Source organism: Globicephala melas, chromosome 5, assembly GCF_963455315.2.
Source record: "Globicephala melas chromosome 5, mGloMel1.2, whole genome shotgun sequence".
NCBI lineage: Eukaryota > Metazoa > Chordata > Mammalia > Artiodactyla > Delphinidae > Globicephala > Globicephala melas.
This window is the reverse complement of record NC_083318.1, coordinates 95,333,765-95,351,715: the sequence shown is the minus strand read 5'-3', so window position 1 is coordinate 95,351,715 and position 17,951 is coordinate 95,333,765. Positions and strand designations below refer to the sequence as shown.

Below are 17,951 nucleotides of genomic sequence, written 5' to 3'. Positions count from 1 at the left end.
TTTCCTAACCATACTTTTGAATCCCCAGAAGGGTTCTCCAGGGTAAACAGTCACCAGGAATGGAATAACTGGGGATCAGAAAGAAACCAGAGGTCTTTTTAAAAGGAAAAGGCAAGGATAGAGTGTAGCTTCCAGGTGCTATTTAAAAAGAGTAATTTTAGCTATTATACTCCAGGAGAGAATATAATACAGAAATGAAAATAATTCATATTTACCGTGAAGTAAACACTACTTAATTATAAAAATGGAAAGGGACATATATCCCTAAAATGTAATAAAAGGGTACGTGGTCCAAGCATGGATTCTAAGGAGAGGGCCTGGAAGCATGCCCCTGGCTTGCTGAGCCATGCCTTGGTTTGCAGGCAGGCATAATCTCCACAGCGAAGAGGCCATAAAGACAAATGAAATACCTGCTTCCTACTTGGTGTGTTGTGGAGAAAGATGTTATGTCAACTGAAAGGCCAGCCAGCAGAATTAGTGGTAGTGTTACTACATGATGGAGAAGTGATTTGTCCGTTCTTCTCTCCACCGAGAGGCAGGAGGAACTATTAATACCTTGGCCTTATGCAACCACAGCAAAGGGTCCTTCCTCCCTTTCCTTCCTCCCTTTCCTTCTTAGGAGCTATGAACACAGAGGGATTGCATCTGGCCAAGGCAAAATAATAAATCAGAGAGTCTCAGAATCTCAAGTTTGGAATGCAGCTCAGTCTCTGCAACATTGCTTCTGCCACGTGCAAGGCTACATCTCCGTTCCAATAAGGAATGGGGCTACGGATCTTTGTACCACACTGAGCAAGAAAGAGAAGAGTTGGGATGTCACCAGGTAAACCTCAAAGGCAAAGAGGGTCTCTCTCTACAAGCTCATACTCACTCCCGGGGCCCACACAGACTGGGCAGCAGCTTCCTTCAGGGATGAATTCCAGCTCCTGGTGTCCACACAAGAGTGGTGGGCACGGTCGGGAGGTGCATCGGACTTCCCCATGAGTGCAAGAGCACACAGTGCATGGGGAGGAGGCCCACTCTGTTCCATGCTGTGAGTTAGGGGGAAAAAAAAGACAAGAAAATTATTGTCAGAATATAGGCTTTCATCTGACCAAACAGAAACAAGCCTTCTCTTAAACAAATGAAGGATGGAGCTCTGGAGAGATGGAAGAAGGCTCTAGGCTTGCAAGGCTGAGACCAGTGTTTGCAATATTCCAAGTCAGAGACCAATTTTATTTTATTATTTTATTTTTTTAACATCTTTATTGGGGTATAATTGCTTTACAATGGTGTGTTAGTTTCTGCTTTATAACAAAGTGAATCAGTTATACATATACATACGTTCTTCCCTCTTGCGTCTCCCTCCCTCCCACCCTCCCTATCCCACCCCTCCAGGCGGTCACAAAGCACAGAGCTGATATCCCTGTGCTATGCGGCTGCTTCCCACTAGCTATCTACCTTACGTTTGTTAGTGTATATATGTCCATGCCTCTCTCTCACTTTGTCACAGCTCACCCTTCCCCCTCCCCATATCCTCAAGTCCGTTCTCCAGTAGGTCTGTGCAGAGACCAATTTTAAAATTGAGTTGTGTTTTCCTTTTTTATCCCTAAAATTTTACATTTGAAAATTTCAGAGAAGCACAAAAATAAAATAAAAATGACCCCAATCCCATCATTTAAAACATTCTATGCAGACCAAAGTAAAACATGCACACATACATGTATATCTACTGAATTCTTTATAATAGTTATATTATTTTCAATATAGCTCCCACTCTGTATTATGCTTCTTTTTTTTTTTTTGGCCTTTACTTTTTACCCTGATGAGTTCCCATATTTGTGTTCTCTCTCTCTCTCTCTCTCCCTTCCCCCACCCCTCTTTCTCTCTCTCCCGTTCCAGTGATCTTATGGTCCCAGGAAACCTGTCATAGCCAGCAGGAGGCACCTGGTCCAAATTGTAGAGCAAACTCATTCCTGGCGAGGGTGTCCATCTACACACACAGAATGTCCCTAGCCCACTTTAGGCTGGGATACGACATTCCCAAAGCTGGCACTGTATCGGTGATCTAACAGATCTATGTTTTGAGTTATATGATTTACTAAGCACCAAGAGTATCTAAATGGGCCACTCTCAGATGTGATGCAGAGTGAGGGCAGGGGTAAACCCTGAATGTAAAAAGCTACAAGTATGTTGGTTGCTTGGGGAAGTAGCTGTCAAAATACGTTGTGTTCTCAATGGCAGAGTGGAATGGTGGTGGCCTTTTAAAAAATGTATAAAAAAAAAATGAGCTTAGGGCTTCCCTGGTGGCGCAGTGGTTGAGAGTCCGCCTGCCGATGCAGGGGACACGGGTTTGTGCCCCGGTCCGGGAGGATCCCACGTGCCGCGAAGCGGCTGGGCCCGTGAGCCATGGCCGCTGAGCCTGCGCGTTTGGAGCCTGTGCTCCGCGAAGGGAGAGGCCACAGCAGTGAGAGGCCCGCGTACAGCAAAAAAAAAAAAAAAAAAAAATAAGTTTAATCCGTAAAGTTTTCCTCTTATAACATTTTCTTAAATATCGTATTCCTTTGCCTCTATTAAATGTAGCATATGATGATACCTGATTCAGCACAAATCATATATAGACTTCTATTAAAAACGTCACACACACCCAGTGCTCAGTCATCTAAATATAATCTGGGGATTTCAACTGTATCACTGAGAAGCATAGAAAATAAACATCCTCTTGCTTCTCCTTAGCCAGCATCCAGAATAATTATTCACCTCTCTCAAACACAAAAGGACTCTGTCTTACTTAAACAAGTCACTGCCCCTTTCTTCTGCAAAGCGCTGCCAGGTTGCAAGCATGCCAAGGCCGACGTTTTGGAATTACTAATAACCTGTGCTATTATTTAACAATAATAGTAATAGGTAGTCACAGGCATCCAGTTATTTGGGAACCAAGTCCTCACCTTACCACCCTGAAAATTACTTTCTTTAGGTGGACTTACTGGGAGTACGAGAGGGCAGAAATGCAAGGAATGCACTGAGTTGGATGAACCACGGATTTCCTTGGATGCATGCATGTTCTCAGATCCAAGCTCAGCCCTCCCTGACTTGGGGACTATGAGTGTGATGTCATCTTTCTAGATTTCAGCTTCCCGGTCTAGAAAACTTAAATGGTAGGACGATATCTTGTGCACTTGGTTATTGTAAAGGTTAAACGAGGCAGTTGTGAAAGAGCCAGCAAGGGGAGTGGCAGGTAGGAGGTGCTCAATCCTCTCCCTTCTCTCCACTGCATGAGTCCATGGTCTTCCTACTCCTTTTCACACCTATGTGCTGACTGTGATCACGGCAACAGACTTGGATGCCAAGGCCAAGTCCTCTCCTATCAATTTTTACTTCCTCTATAATTAAATATAAAATTTCAAATTTAGTGTAGCATATACACGGGCAAGTCCACAACTTGCTAATAAACTATTGGCTAATAAAAGATAGCAGGCAATGGACCTTTATGCTTTGAAGATCTAAGCATAAAAGCAAAGGAAGAAATTGTAAGAGAAAAATTAATAGGTTCTGATGAGTTAAAATTTTTAAAGTCTGTCAAATATACATTATAAAAAAAATTTTTAAGGCAAATGACAAACTGATTTTTAAAAACTGCATAATTTAATATTTTTTTTAAAAACTGATTTTTAAAAACTGCATAATATAATTTTAAAAATTATAATTTTTTTATATTTTATATTATAAAATATAATATATTTTAAAAACTGCATAATATAATTTAAAAAATTATACTCTACTATATAAAATCATTTACAAGCAATAAGAAAAGACTGGAGGCAAGATCAAGATGGTAGAGTAGGAAGATTCTGAGCTCACCTCCTCCCATGGATGCACCAAAATTACAACTCCATATAGAACAACTCTCTCTAAGAACAACCTGCAGACTTGCAGAACAGCTCTTCTATAATTAAGGCTATAAAAAAAAAACCTCATTGAGATGGGTAGGAGGTGACCCATACCCCTGGCAGGAAACTCAAAAGCCGAATGAATATCACAAACTTAGAGGACCTCCCTAAGAAGTAAGGAGTTCCAGCCCCACATTGGGCACCACAGCCCTGAGACCTGCACCAGGAAGATGAGACCCCATAACTGGATTTGAAAACCTGTGGGACTTACATTGGGGGAAGCCAGAGAGCTATAGGAAACCAAGACTCCCCTCTTAAAGGGCTTATGCACAAACTCACTCTCTCTGAGTCCCAGCACAGAGGCAGTGGTTTGAAAAGAACCTGGCCCTCTAGCTGGCCTGCAAAGGTGGCCCCAGCACACCTTCCAGCCTGTGCCCACTCCACCTCTAGCCATGCCACCAAGGTAGCAACCCCAATCCAGCTCAGGAAAGCCTTGGCCAGTGTCCACTTCAGTTCCAGGCATCTTGCCAGGGAGGCCCCAGCCCTGACTGACATACCCTAAAACCCACCCCTGCCATCTTGCTCCAGCCACAACTGCCAAGGCCACCTGGCACACAAAATCTACATAGGAAGAATTCTACACAAGGCCACACCTTTAAGACCAGGAGAGATAACTGTTTCACCTAATTCACAGAAGCAAACCCAGGAAAAACAACTCCAATGAAATAAAGATAAGTAATTTACCTAATAAAGAATTCAAAGCAATGGTTATAAAGATGCTTATAGAAATTAGGAGAAGAATGGTAGAACACAGGGAAAACTTCAACAAAGAGATAGAAAATATAAAAAAAGAAACAATCAGAACTGAAGAATACAATAATTAAAAGGAAAAATATGCTGGAGGGACTCAAGAGCAGATTAGATGTTACAGAAGAATATATAAGCAACATGGAAGACAGACTAATGGAAATCACCCAATCATTACAGCCCAAAGAAAAAAAAAGAATTTTTAAAAATGAGGATAGTTTAAGGAACCTCTGAGACAACATCAAACATACAAACATTTGCATTATCAGGATCTCAGAAGGAGGAGAGAGAAAGAAGGGGGCAGAAAACTTATTTGAAGAAATAATGGCTGTAAACTTCCCTAACATGGGGAAGGAAATAGTCCCAAAGAAGATGAACCCAAAGAGATCCACACCAAGACACATCATGATTAATAAGGCAAAAGACAGAGAGAGAATTTCAAAGGCAGCAAGAGGAATACTATGCATAATATTCAAGGGAAATCCCATAAGGCTATCAACTGATTTTTCAGCAGAAACTTTGCAGGCCATAAGGGAGTAGAATGATATATTTAAAGTGCTGAAAGGAAAAAAAAACTTATAACCAAGAATACTCTGCCCAGTAAGGCTATCATTCGGAATTGAAGGCAAGATAAAGAGCTTCCCAGACAAGCAAAAACTAAGATTTCATCACCACTAAACTGACCTTACAAGAAGTGTTAAAGGGTCTTCTTTAAGCAGAGAAGAAAAGGTCATAACTAGAAATATGAAAATATATGAACAAAAAGAATCTCACTGGTAAAGGAAAATATATAGTAAAGGTAATGGATCAACTATTGAAAAAGCAAGTAAAATTTGAAAAGCAAAAATTGTAAAATCAACTAAAACTACAATTAGTAGTTAAGGAATATACAAAGTAAAAAGATGTAAAACATGACATTAAAAACATAAAACATGTGGAGGGGACTAAAAATGTAGTGCTTTTAGAATGTGTTCAAACTTAAGTAACTATCAGCTTAAAACCAACATATATATATATATATATATATATATATATATACACACACACACACACATATACATATATATATCAATCAATATATATGAACCTTAATGTAACCACAAACCAAAAATCTACAATAGATACACAAAAAATAAAAAGAAAATAATCAAACTACAGGGAAGAGACTAAAAGAAGAAGAAAGGAACAAAGAAGTACCCAAAATAACCAGAAAACAATTAACTAAACAGCAACAAGTACATACTTACCAATAATCACTTTAAATGTAAATGGAATAAATGCTTCAATCAAAAGATATAGAGTGAATAGATTAAAAAAAAAGACCCATTTATATGCTGCATTCAAGAGACTCACTTCAGATCTAAAAACACACATAACCTGAAAGGGAAAGAATAGAAAAAGATATTCCATGCAAATGGAAATGAAAAGAAAGCTGGAGTAACACTACTCTGATCAGACAAAACAGACTTTAAAACAAAGACTATAATAAAAAAATACATGTGGTCATTACATAATAATAAAGAAAACAATCCAATTTACAATTGCATCAAAAAGAATAAAATACCTAGGAATAAATTTAACTAAGGAAGTGAATGTCCTGTACTCTAAAAACTAAAAGACATCAATGAAAAAAATTGAAAGAGAAATGGAAAGGTATGCTGTGCTCATGCTATGGAAGAATTAATATTGTTAGAATGTTCATATTACCCAAAGTAATCTACAGATTCAACTCAATCTCTATCAAAATACTCACGGTATTTCTCACAGAACTGTAACAAACAGTTCTAAAATTTGTGGAACCACAAAAGACTCCAAATAGCTGAAGCCAAATTGAGTAAGAAGAACAAAGCTGGCAGTATCACACTCCCTGATTTCAAACTATACTACAAAGCTATAGTAATCAAAACAGTATGGGGCTGGCATAAAAACAGACACATAGGTCAGTGGAACAGAATAGAGAGCCCAGAAATAAGGTCACCACTCGTGGTCAATTAATCTACAACAAAGAAGGCAAGAATATACAATAGAGAAAGGATGACCTCTTCAATAAGTGATGCTGGAAAAACTCGACAGCTTCATGTAAAAGAATGAAACTATACCATTTCCTTATACCATATACAAAAATAAACTCAAAATGGATTAGAGACTTAAATATAAGACCTGAAATCATAAAACTCCTAGAAGAAAACATAGGTTGTACGCTCTTTGACATGGGTCTTAGCAATATTTTTTTTGTTCTGTCTCCTCAGGCAAGGGAAACAAAAGCAAAAATAAATAAATGGGGCTACATCAAACTAAAAAGCTTTTGCACAGTGAAGGAAACCTCCACAAAATGAAAAGGCAGCCCACTGAATGGGACAAAATATTTGCAAATGATACATCTGTAAGGGGTTAATATCCAAAATATAAAAAGAACACATACAACTCAATTAAAAAAAAAGTCCAATTAAAAAATGGGCAGAGGACGTGAATGTTCATTTTTCCAAAGATGACAGAAAGATGGCCAACAGGACCACGAAAAGATCTTCAACATCACTTGTCACCACTAGTTATCAGGGAAATACAAATCAAAACCACAGTGAGATATCACCTCATACCTGTCAGAATGGCTATTATCAAAAAGACAAGAAATAACAAGTGTTGGCAAGGATGTAAAGAAAAGGGAACCCACATGTAATGTTGGTGGGAATGTAAATTGATATAGTCACTTGGAAAACAGTATGCAGATTTAATTTTTGAGGAAAAATTAAAAATAGAACTACCATATGATCTAGTAATTCCACTTCTGGGAATTTATCTGAAGAAAACAAAAACACTAATTCAAAAAGATATATGCACCCCAATGTTCACTGGAACATTATTTGTAATAGCCAAGATATGGAAGCAACCTAGTGTCCATCAAGAGATGAATGGATAAAGATGTCACTCACACACACACACACACACACACACACACACACAGAGGAATATTACTCAGCCATAAAAAATGAAGTTTTGCCATTTGCAAAAACATGGATGGACCTAGAGGATATTATGCTTAGTGAAATAAGTCTGACAGAGAAAGACAAATATTGTATGACTTCACTTATATATGGAATCTAAAAAACAAAACAAAAGAATAAACAAAACTAAACGAAAACAGGCTCAGATACAGAGAACAAGTAGGTGGTTATCAGAGCGGAGGGGATATGTGGGGGTGAAATAGGTGAAGGGGACTAAGAGGTACAAACTTCCAGTTATAAAATAAATAACTCATGGGAACGTAATGTACAGCATGGAGACTATAGTCAGTGATATTGTAATAACTTTGTATGATAACAGATGGTAGCTAGACTCATAGTGGTGATCATTTCATGATGTATAAAAATATTGAATCACTATGCTGTGTACCTGAAACTAATATTATATTGTAAGTCAACTATAACTCAATTTAAAGAAAAAGAAAAAAAAAACCCAATGGAAAAAAATAACAACAAGCTTATGGAATATTCAACTTTATTAACTGCAAAGAAATATTATTTAAAATAAAATTTGATAATATCTTTTAATATCAGATATGGAAAGTGTTTAAAATTCATAGTAGCTATTGTTAGTGAAGCTGCAGTGGAGTGGAATTCTACACAGAGCCTTCTCTCATGATAGCACCTGGAACAACTCAGCCAGGCAGGACCTACCCTAGGTAATCAGACCCGAAAAGAAGCTATACTATCCATGATAGTCCCACTGGGTTTATCATTAGACACAGACAACTTAAAATTGAATTTTAATGACCACAGATGTCACAGCTTCAATACTTAAAATCTTTAGATGCTTTGATCTACTAATTTCACGTTTAAGAAGTTATCTGGAGAAAATGATCAATGACACACCAAAAAGTTTCAATACAAGGAATTCCATCTCATTGTTCTTCATAGTGAAATTGGAAATGTTTTCGTGAATATTGCAAGCTACCCAAGTGCCTAATAATAGGAAATCATGTTCTCCAAGAGTATGCTGGGGAACTATTTACAACATAATGTTTTATAAAAAAGCAAGATATAAACTGTATACATAGTATAATTACAATTATGTAAAAACATATTTCTCTATCTATCTATCTATCCATCCACTCATATTCACTGCCAGCCGCCCCCCACAACAAAAAAAAACCTGAGGAAGCAATAGTGGTTTTCATAGCTTGGAGATTACTAGTGGATTTTTTTCTGCTTGAATACTTTCTATTTTCCAAATTTTCACCAATAAACAAATATTCACTTTAGTCATCAGAGAGCAAAGTACTGTTTAAAATATCTAATGAATCATTTGCATATCTTAAATAAAGTAAAATTTGAAAGCTGCTTAAAAAACAACTTGAAGTGAATGTCTTTATTAAAAGTTAGGAGATTGCTTCTAAACATCTAGACATTTCATTAAAACAAGAGCTTGTTTTTGTCACTACTGAGAAACACTAACTGTCATTTCTTAAACATTTGCAATCATACCAACTCTCAGATGAGGCCACAAAAATTAATTATAATAACTTGTCAATCACCAAAGTTTTCTCAACTGTAAAATGAGAGGGCTGTATTAACTAATCTCTTCGGTACCTTCAAGCTCTCTAATGGTGTGAATCTATTATCTGACTCAAGAGACATAAAATTAAGCAAGGGATTCTCCCTTCACAATAAGCTTGAGAATTATGGGAATAACAAAGAACATTCGTCAGGGAGACTCCACTCTAGATGTCAAAGCCACAGAAGCCCAGACAGTGATCCAAACTGCACAGAATGATGGAAAGGAAGTATTCTCACCTCTCTCTTAGAGAAAAGTCACATGAGTCCCCTTCATTTTCATCTCCTACTCTTATCCCTAAATCAGTGACACCTCTCTCAGCAGAGGGAGACCAGAGATCAAGGGGTTTGGTACATGCTGATAGATAGATAGATAGATAGATGACAGGTAGATATTTTTTAATTTCACAGTGTTTTCTATACTCATTTACAAAAGCTGTATTTTTTATGAGCACTGTAACAAGCAAAGGAAGCTCTGTAAAATCAAGAAATAATACATACACAAAACAATGCTCCCACAAGACCTGTGCTGTAGCTGTGCCATCTTAATACCATTAATACCTTTTGAAAACCTGTGATTTTGACACTGGCCAAAAGCACATTCTGCAGACCATATCTTATATATATTCTTCTGCATAGCCAAATAACAAGTCGGCTTGGCTGTCCAAAGGAAAGATAAGCTCATAAAGTATTTGCCTGGCTTAATGACAGAACAAAAAAATAATTTTTCTTCCTATAATTTGTTCCTGTTATGATGTTATAGATCCAGAATACTAAAAACCTGGGGATGTTCCATGCATATTGTAATTACATCCTCTACTTTGAAGAGAACAAGGCTGCAGAATTCAGTATTCAGTTCTTGTCTCACACGCATAAATTAATTCTCCTTTCAGCCTCACAGACAGGCAAAGCAAGCAGACCTCTCCCTCCACACTCCTGTATTGGATCGGATGCGGGCACTAGGGCATTACCACCTGCCACTTTCTTTTTCAGTGAATCTCCAAGCACCATCTTCTAAGACATGACATTATCTGGTGCTGAGATTAAGTTAGTAAAGAGGAAAAGAAAGGGGTTAAAGGTCCTTTCTCCTCCCTTTCACAGGCTAATTTGTGGGGAAAAGAACAAGGAAAACGCATTCCAACACTCTTTAGGAAAATGTATTTCAGGCTTGTCTCCCTAACTGGTTGGCAAGGCTGGGCAGAGATCCAAAAGCTAATTTGAAAGGATAGCTTTGGGAGGTCATGGACGAAATAGTCACCCAAATGCCGGCTGTAATAAGCCCACGCAAAACTTACATAACCTGGTCAGCCAAAAGGCTCAGGTGTTTTCCTCACTCCAGAGAAGATGTGGGGACTTGACTTGCTGGAACGTCAGCTGTACAAGGTGCTGCCCACAATGCCAGCAAAATAGGTCCCCTCATGAGGCGAGGCTGTTTCATTAAAGGTGGCCTCTCCATGCCGTCCTGAGCTCAACCCACCTTTGACTTTCCTTCTCTTCAACTTCATTCTCTGGGGACAGCATCACTTTAACAGATGCCCCTCCCACCACACTTGCTCTATCCTAAAGCCTCTTCTAAATCTCTCTTTTAGGGGAAAGCTTCCACTTCACCATTCCAAAGCTCTTAAAGCACCAGACTATTTCATAACTACCGGGACAGAGTCTCCATAACTCGTCCTATGGGATGCAAGCCAGAGGCTAAGGAGAGAGGATTACCGCTGTTCGGCAGGAGAGGAAGGTGCTCTGGAAACTGCTTCCCAAGCAAGCCAAGGGCACAAAACAGAAAAGGCTCCAAGATTCAGGAAAAAACCTAGTGATGCAAGGGACAAGGGGAGATTCAGACCCAACCCAGACAAGCATTTAACCCACTCAAGGAAATGAATAATATTAAGAAAAACTTGGCAAGAATCTAAAAAGGTGAAGAAAGAGAGGAAAGAAGAACAGGAAGATAAGAAACATGATCGGTTTCACTTTATTAAGACTAAAATTCGAGGATTTTGTCTCAACTTAAAAAAAAAATCATTCTTCTGTTTCTATTTGAAGAAGTAGACCACTGGAGAGTTTTTTCCCTTCAAACTACAATTCCTGGGCTTCCCTGGTGGCGCAGTGGTTGGGGGTCCGCCTGCCGATGCAGGGGACGCGGGTTCGTGCCCCGGTCCAGGAGGATCCCACATGCCGCGGAGCGGCTGGACCCGTGAGCCATGGCCGCTGAGCCTGCACGTTCGGAGCCTGTGCTCCGCAACAGGAGAGGCCACAGCAGTGAGAGGTCCGCGTACCGCAAAAAAAAAGAAAAAAAAAACCCTACAATTCCTGAAATTCAGCCATTTTCTCAGTTACATCAAGTACCAGAAATATAATTATACACTCTCAGGGGAGTACATTCTGAAAGTTGCATATGGGAAAACAAGGCATGGGCATGATCTTACCCAGTTTAGAGCTTCCCATGGACTGTGTCAGAGCCAAAGGGGTGAACTGCAAGGGAGGCAGGGAGAAGAAGGACTTTCTAAACTCTTCCAGAAAAAGTAGGAGACCAAGCGGATTTCTAATTAACCCATCAGCAGATCTGTGGTCCCTGAACTGCCCGCCACACAGGTTAGTTGGTCTGAGACCAACATGCCCTTGGGACAAGGACATGGATAAGCTGGAGAAGGGATTTACTCATTGTTTGAGTCGTGATGTTTATTGAGCACCTACTCTGGGAAAAGTTCACCACGTTAGGTGGGAGGCAAGGAGGCTCACCATGAAGGTAGACAAAATATTGTCAGTGTTCTCAGAAATCTTAATTCAAGATAAGAAGATTGCACGTGTGCATGAACATAACACAAGCAAGCAAATGACAAGTGTCATTAGAGCGGCCATGCAGAGTCATTGAACTCTGACGTCTCATGTCCCTGGAACCACCTCTTATTTGAGATGTCTGTTGTTCCCCCAGATCCTGGCCTCATTTTGGATCCTAGGGCTCTTTCACTTGAAAGATTCAGTTTGAGGTGTTTGACCTTGAACCACACACCTGTTCCAGCCACTATGAACTGGCATTAATTCCGTCACCAATCTGCCCCTCAGCACTTTACATTTCACAAGGGATCCTCTTGTGTGGCGTGTGAAGTTTCCACCACCCTACACATTGCAGACTGAATCAAGCAGCACAAGGTGATACGTGGTATGCAGGCACAGATCCTGCTTGGGTATCACTCAGCAATACATTGTGCAGAAGTGAAAGAGTGACTTCCTCGGGTAATGTGGAGACAGTGGCTTAAGTGAGGTGATCCTGTCCCACGGGGAAAGCACACTGTACTCACGGAGTTTTAGGTACACACACTGAATAGCAGCCTAGAGTAGGTATATCAAATCCGGCTAACCTATGCTCTCTCCTGAATGGGTAGAGACACTAACTTGGGGAAAGTTTTGTATCAGGTGGAAGATGAAGATTAAAGCAAAGAGCCTCTTTCTAACACATTCAACTTCACCTGCTGCCTCGGGGGAGCATGTAGGCATGAGTGGAGATGAATTGTAGTGATCCCATTTTCATATTTTCTACTATAAACCTTGCAATAGTCCTTTAAAATCAGTATTTAATATCTCTAAATTAATCCTACAGGACCTGGAATGCGAAAGTATAATAAAAGAACTTCAGGGTTGATTTCTAGTACTGTGGTTCTAAATGTGGTGGAGGCGAGCATTTTCATTTTCATTCCCCCTAGGGGAAATGTGGCCATGCCTACAGACATTTCTGGTTGTCAGGACTTCAGAGGATACAAACTGGTGGGTAGAGGCTAGAGATGCTGCTAATCCTTCTATAATGCAGAGGATGGTCCCCACGACAAAGCCTAAAGTGTTAATAGTGCTGAAGTTTAGAAACTCCACCCTGAATGAGGAACAAAAGACCAGGGCTCTAGGCCAGGTTACACCACTTATTGGTACTATATGGGGCAAGTAACTTATAGTCTTTGCAATTCTACTTTTCCATCTTTAACACAGGAGTAATAACATCTGCTCTACTCACCTACTCAGGGTTGTTTATAAAATCAAGTGAAAAAATGTATGTGGTACACAAAGGCAAGCTGGCCCTTTTATTATTCAGCATTACAACTTCTTCATCATCAACATTCTCAGACTATTCTTTATACAGACACGAATTCACCTGACAAATATTTACATGGGACAGTAAATAGGACAGTTTTAATCTTATTCAAGAAACCTAAATGCCCACGGAAAGTCAAATAAGCTTGAGGTCCTCCACCGTCCAAACAAAGGGGAAAAAAAATCCTCTCTTGTCAGCTTTACCTTGTCAATGATCTACAGACACTGAATCAACCATGGGTCAGAAAATACTTACCGTGTGAATTTTCTTTTCATGATGGCAAGATCCAGGAGTCCTCAGCACACACTCAGGGCAGCACTGGTTGGCGGGTATTTGAAGCACTTCCCCCTGAGCATTTAAAAACAGCTCAGTGTAAAGTAGCAGCAACGAGCAGTCACATCAGAGTCACTAACTCTCATGAGTTTCCACGGGTGACAACAATAAACAGGATAAACAGAACACACTAACGCAAAGGATTCTCTCTGTCAAGATGAGCTTCTCTCAAAGATAACATGAACCCCCTTGTGACAGTAATTTCCTTGAAAACTGTCTACATCTTTTCACATGTAATGAAGTGAAGAATTTTATTCACTAGAAATGCTCCATCTGAGTGTCGCACCAGAAAAGCAGTAGGGGTGAGATAAGAGCTCTATTTCCCGAAAACAGAGAAGAGAAGACTTGGGCGGGCAGGGCCGCAGAGCTGGCAGGTCTTCTAACAGCCTATAGATGCCTGATGGAGCCAGCTGGGGGGGGGGAGCTAAAGTTCTAATGTTCACTTTGACCTGAGACACAGAGTAGCAAAGCACAAGGGGCAGGTGAGGGAAGGACAGAGAGGGGAGAGGAAACAGCATGGCTGTGGAGGTTGCACATGTACTGTGGGGAGCTGGATAGGATTCCTGGGCTCCAATAAAGATCTACATTGTTTACCAGGGTTTCTATAATTGCAATTGTGTTTCCTATCAATACCTGACACTATCCAGGGAATGGGCCTCCACGTGATACTTTAGGATTTATTGGGAAGTTGTCACATGTTAACTAACCATCTATTCGCCACTGTGAAGGATCTGTTTATCCAAGGTTATTAAAACTATGGCACATACATGTGTCTTTGGGACCCAATCCTTCTATTAGACCCTCTGACTCAACCTGCTCTTCCACTTAGCATTTCCTCAAGTCCAGAGATGTGGCAGAAGGGGTAATTAGTGATTTTGATCGAAAATGGTAGGAGATCCTGAATTAACCAGGAAATCATGACTTGTCCACAGAATAAAAGCCTACAAAGAATTCAGCTGGTAGATTCAAAAAATTATGTAAGTCATAATGTTTCTTTGTTATTTGGGGCTGCTTCCATTAAAAAGAATTGTACCTACAAGAGAATGTTAATTGTACAGAACTACATCCTCAAGAGTGGGTGGGAAATGGGACTACTATTTCACAACTGTTAATCCACTAAACAGATAAATACATCAGTAACAGTGATCACCAAATTCTTATTTGCTTAATAAAGGATAAAACTTATATGATATGGGATTTTATAAAATTGTACATATGGTGCAACATTTATGACTATTCACAAAAGTGCCCTCTGAACCCCGAGTAGAACCTACACTTGTCTAACTTCCACTAAGAGAGTAAATATAGAAAATACATTAACCTAATTACGACTAAGCATCCGGATAGAAAATGAGATAATCCAAGTGTTGTTTGTATTCTAATATGGAAGCAGGGAGCGAGGGAGAAGGGCAGACAAAATTGAGGACTTCAAGAGATATTTTGTGCCCCCAAATTAGTTGTCTTTGATTCATATAAAAACTGGTCTTCAGATTTGGCCCTCAAAACTCATTTTATAGATATGATATTCTTTATTTGGGAGTGGATGTTCCCTATCTTGCATCTACCTATTGTACTTCTGTTGGAACATGATTTGGGGCTACAGGAGGAGCAAAGAATTCTGCATGTGGCACTTGGAGAAAGAAAGACAGGGAGTTCTTGCTACCTAACCATGTAACCTTGCATAGCCTTGTGAGCTGTGGGCTGCAGGGAACACATAAGCCTATTTCCCTGCAGGCTTTGCACTGGGAGCGTTAGGAAGTGGCCACTTGGGCAAGAGACATCAATGAAGATTGCTTGCCTAGGATCTAAACGAACCAACTAACAATAACGATGATGATCATGTGATAATTACAGCTAAAACTGAGTACTTAGAATAGCCAGGTACTCTTCTAAGCGTACGTGTGTGTGTGCATGTATACATATACGTAGATATATGTCGTGTATATATATATAATCTCTCACAACAGCTTGATTAGGTAAACACTATTCCTATCTACATTGAAGTTTGCGGCCGAAACCCCACAATGTAATACAGTGCCCCTTTGCATGGCATTGTCCTCTTTGTATATATGTTATTCAGAGATCTTGAAGATTGGTTCTGACAGGGCCGCGTTAGATAGTCAATGTTCTAAATGCCTCTGTTCTCTTCCTCTCAGTCGTTCTCTGTCTCTGTCTCTCTCTCTGACCTTATTTATCTAACTCTATAGCTAGCTATTCTATATGGATATAGGATATGAATACAGAATCTATTATATATGGTTAATAGGATGAATAGATAGATGATAGATAGATACGAATATCTAGCAGAACTACCATTGACACTTGGTTATTTCCAGTCAATCCATGAGCAAAACATACATTGTAAAAGGGCTTTTTAAAAATTTTTTAAAATGATAGGAACCCAAGTTACTATTAATAACAGTAATAATTTAGTTTAGGATACAATGGTGATTCATTAACTTGTGCCATGAGCTAATATAAGTGTACCCAGCAGGTGCAAATAACAACACATGTTCCTGAGATACACAAGGAAAGACATGGTGGAGTAGAAATTACACTGGCTCATGAGCCAGAGACTAAGGTTCTTGTTATGGCTGTGCCGCCACTGTCTAGCCCTGTATCTTTTTTTTTTTGGCTGTGTTGGGTCTTCGTCGCTGCACGTGGGCCCTCCCCAGTTGCGGCGAGCGGGGGCCACTCCTTGCCGCGGTGCGCAGGCCTCTCACCGCGGTGGCCTCCCTCGTTGCGGAGCACGGGCTCCAGGCGCGCAGGCCCCAGCAGCTGTGGCGCACGGGCTCAGCTGCTCTGCGGCATGTGAGATTCCCCCCGGACCGGGGCTCGAACCCGTGTCCCCTGCCTTGGCAGGTGGACTCCCAAGCACTGCACCACTAGGGAAGCCCCCCAGCTCTGTATCTTTGAGCAAGTGACTAAACAACTAAAAGTCTGTTTCTTTGTCTATAAAATGAGAAAGCCTGACTAAATCCATTTTAAAGGCCTCTTCCAGTTCTATCATTCTGTCGCTCTGTCTCCCCCATCCCCCATATCTTCAACTTCTCTCTCTCTTCTAGGTCAGCCCCCTTTCCCTCTCAAGGTGATCATGTCTCTTTCATAGCAATATCAAAAGCCAAAACAAAACCTTCTCCCTTCCCTTGTTTGGTTATTCTAAAAATATTGACTAAGCATCTTCAGCAGACAAATAAACAAGCATTTGCAGTCTGGTCAAGGGCTGTAAAAAGGGCAACACAAAGCACACAACAACACCCAAGAGGCTCGATGGCTGGGGATGGGAGGTTCAAAGACACTTCACGGATGTGGTGGTGTCTGCCTAACATCCCATTTCTTTCTTCCATTCTCAGTGAAGCTCCCTGGGAGGAGCCTATATACTTGGCCTTCCTTTGCCCACTTCCCATTCACTCCTCGAGCCTCTGCATACAGTCCCATCACTTCAATGACACCAACTTCAGTGTGGCCGCCAGTGGCCTACATGTTGCCAAATTCAATGGATCATATTAAATTCTCCTCCCACTTACTTCCTTACCTGGGATCAACACTGTTGATACAAACTCCTTCTGGAAACTCCCTCCTCTCCTGGCTACCACAACACTGCTCTCTTCTCTGATCATTTCTTACTCCTTATCTCTCTGACCATGTCTCCTTAATCTTCCTAAGTTCCCATTTTTTTATGTTCACCTCCCCTTAAATGATGGTGCTCCCCAAATTCCACCCTTGGTCTTGTGTTCTTTTCTCACACAATCTCTTTGGATGAGCTCATTAATTCAAAAGGTTTACACTACTGTCTCCCTGCTAATGATACCCACATTATATCTCCAACTCTGTCTTCTCCAGCTGCCTTTTGGACATATCCACCTGGCTCTTCCACAAACACTTCAAACTCAATGTGCCCCAAACTGAAATCATTGTTCTCCTCCCAGATAAGATGCTCTTCCTCATTCTCATATATTCTCAATATCAGTTCATGGCTCAGCTAGCCAATGAGTCATCAAGCCATAAATATGTGAGTCACCTTTTCTTTTCCTTTCTCTCACCCTCGTACCTTCATTCAGTTCTGCTGATTTATCCCCTAAGTACTTACTGAGGCTGCCCTTCCTCTTGATCCCTACATGACCAGTGACCCGATTCAGGTACTCATCCTCTCATCTGGACTATTCCTACAGCCTCTGAACTGATCTCCTCATCTCCAATATTACGCATTACCTTTGAAAAACCAGAAAGATCTTTCAAAAAGAAAAGCTGGCCATTCTACCCACATGCCTTCATTAGTATTCTATCACCTTAAAAATAAAATTCCAAGCTCCA

At 40.3% G+C, this 17,951-nt stretch overlaps 1 protein-coding gene across 2 annotated transcripts in view; it reads right to left on the bottom strand.

The window, feature by feature from the left end:
- FRAS1 (Fraser extracellular matrix complex subunit 1) overlaps positions 1 to 17,951 on the bottom strand; it is a 465,438-nt gene that overhangs the window by 267,434 nt on the left and 180,053 nt on the right. The window contains exons 4-5 of one of the 2 annotated variants that reach the window (XM_030877950.2): positions 13,560 to 13,652; positions 872 to 1,031 (exon numbers count right to left, since the gene is read on the bottom strand). In XM_030877950.2, coding sequence (XP_030733810.2) covers positions 872 to 1,031; positions 13,560 to 13,652 — 253 coding nt within the window. The remainder of the gene's footprint in view (positions 1 to 871; positions 1,032 to 13,559; positions 13,653 to 17,951) is intronic. The other variant, XM_060299521.1, reaches the window with a different exon arrangement.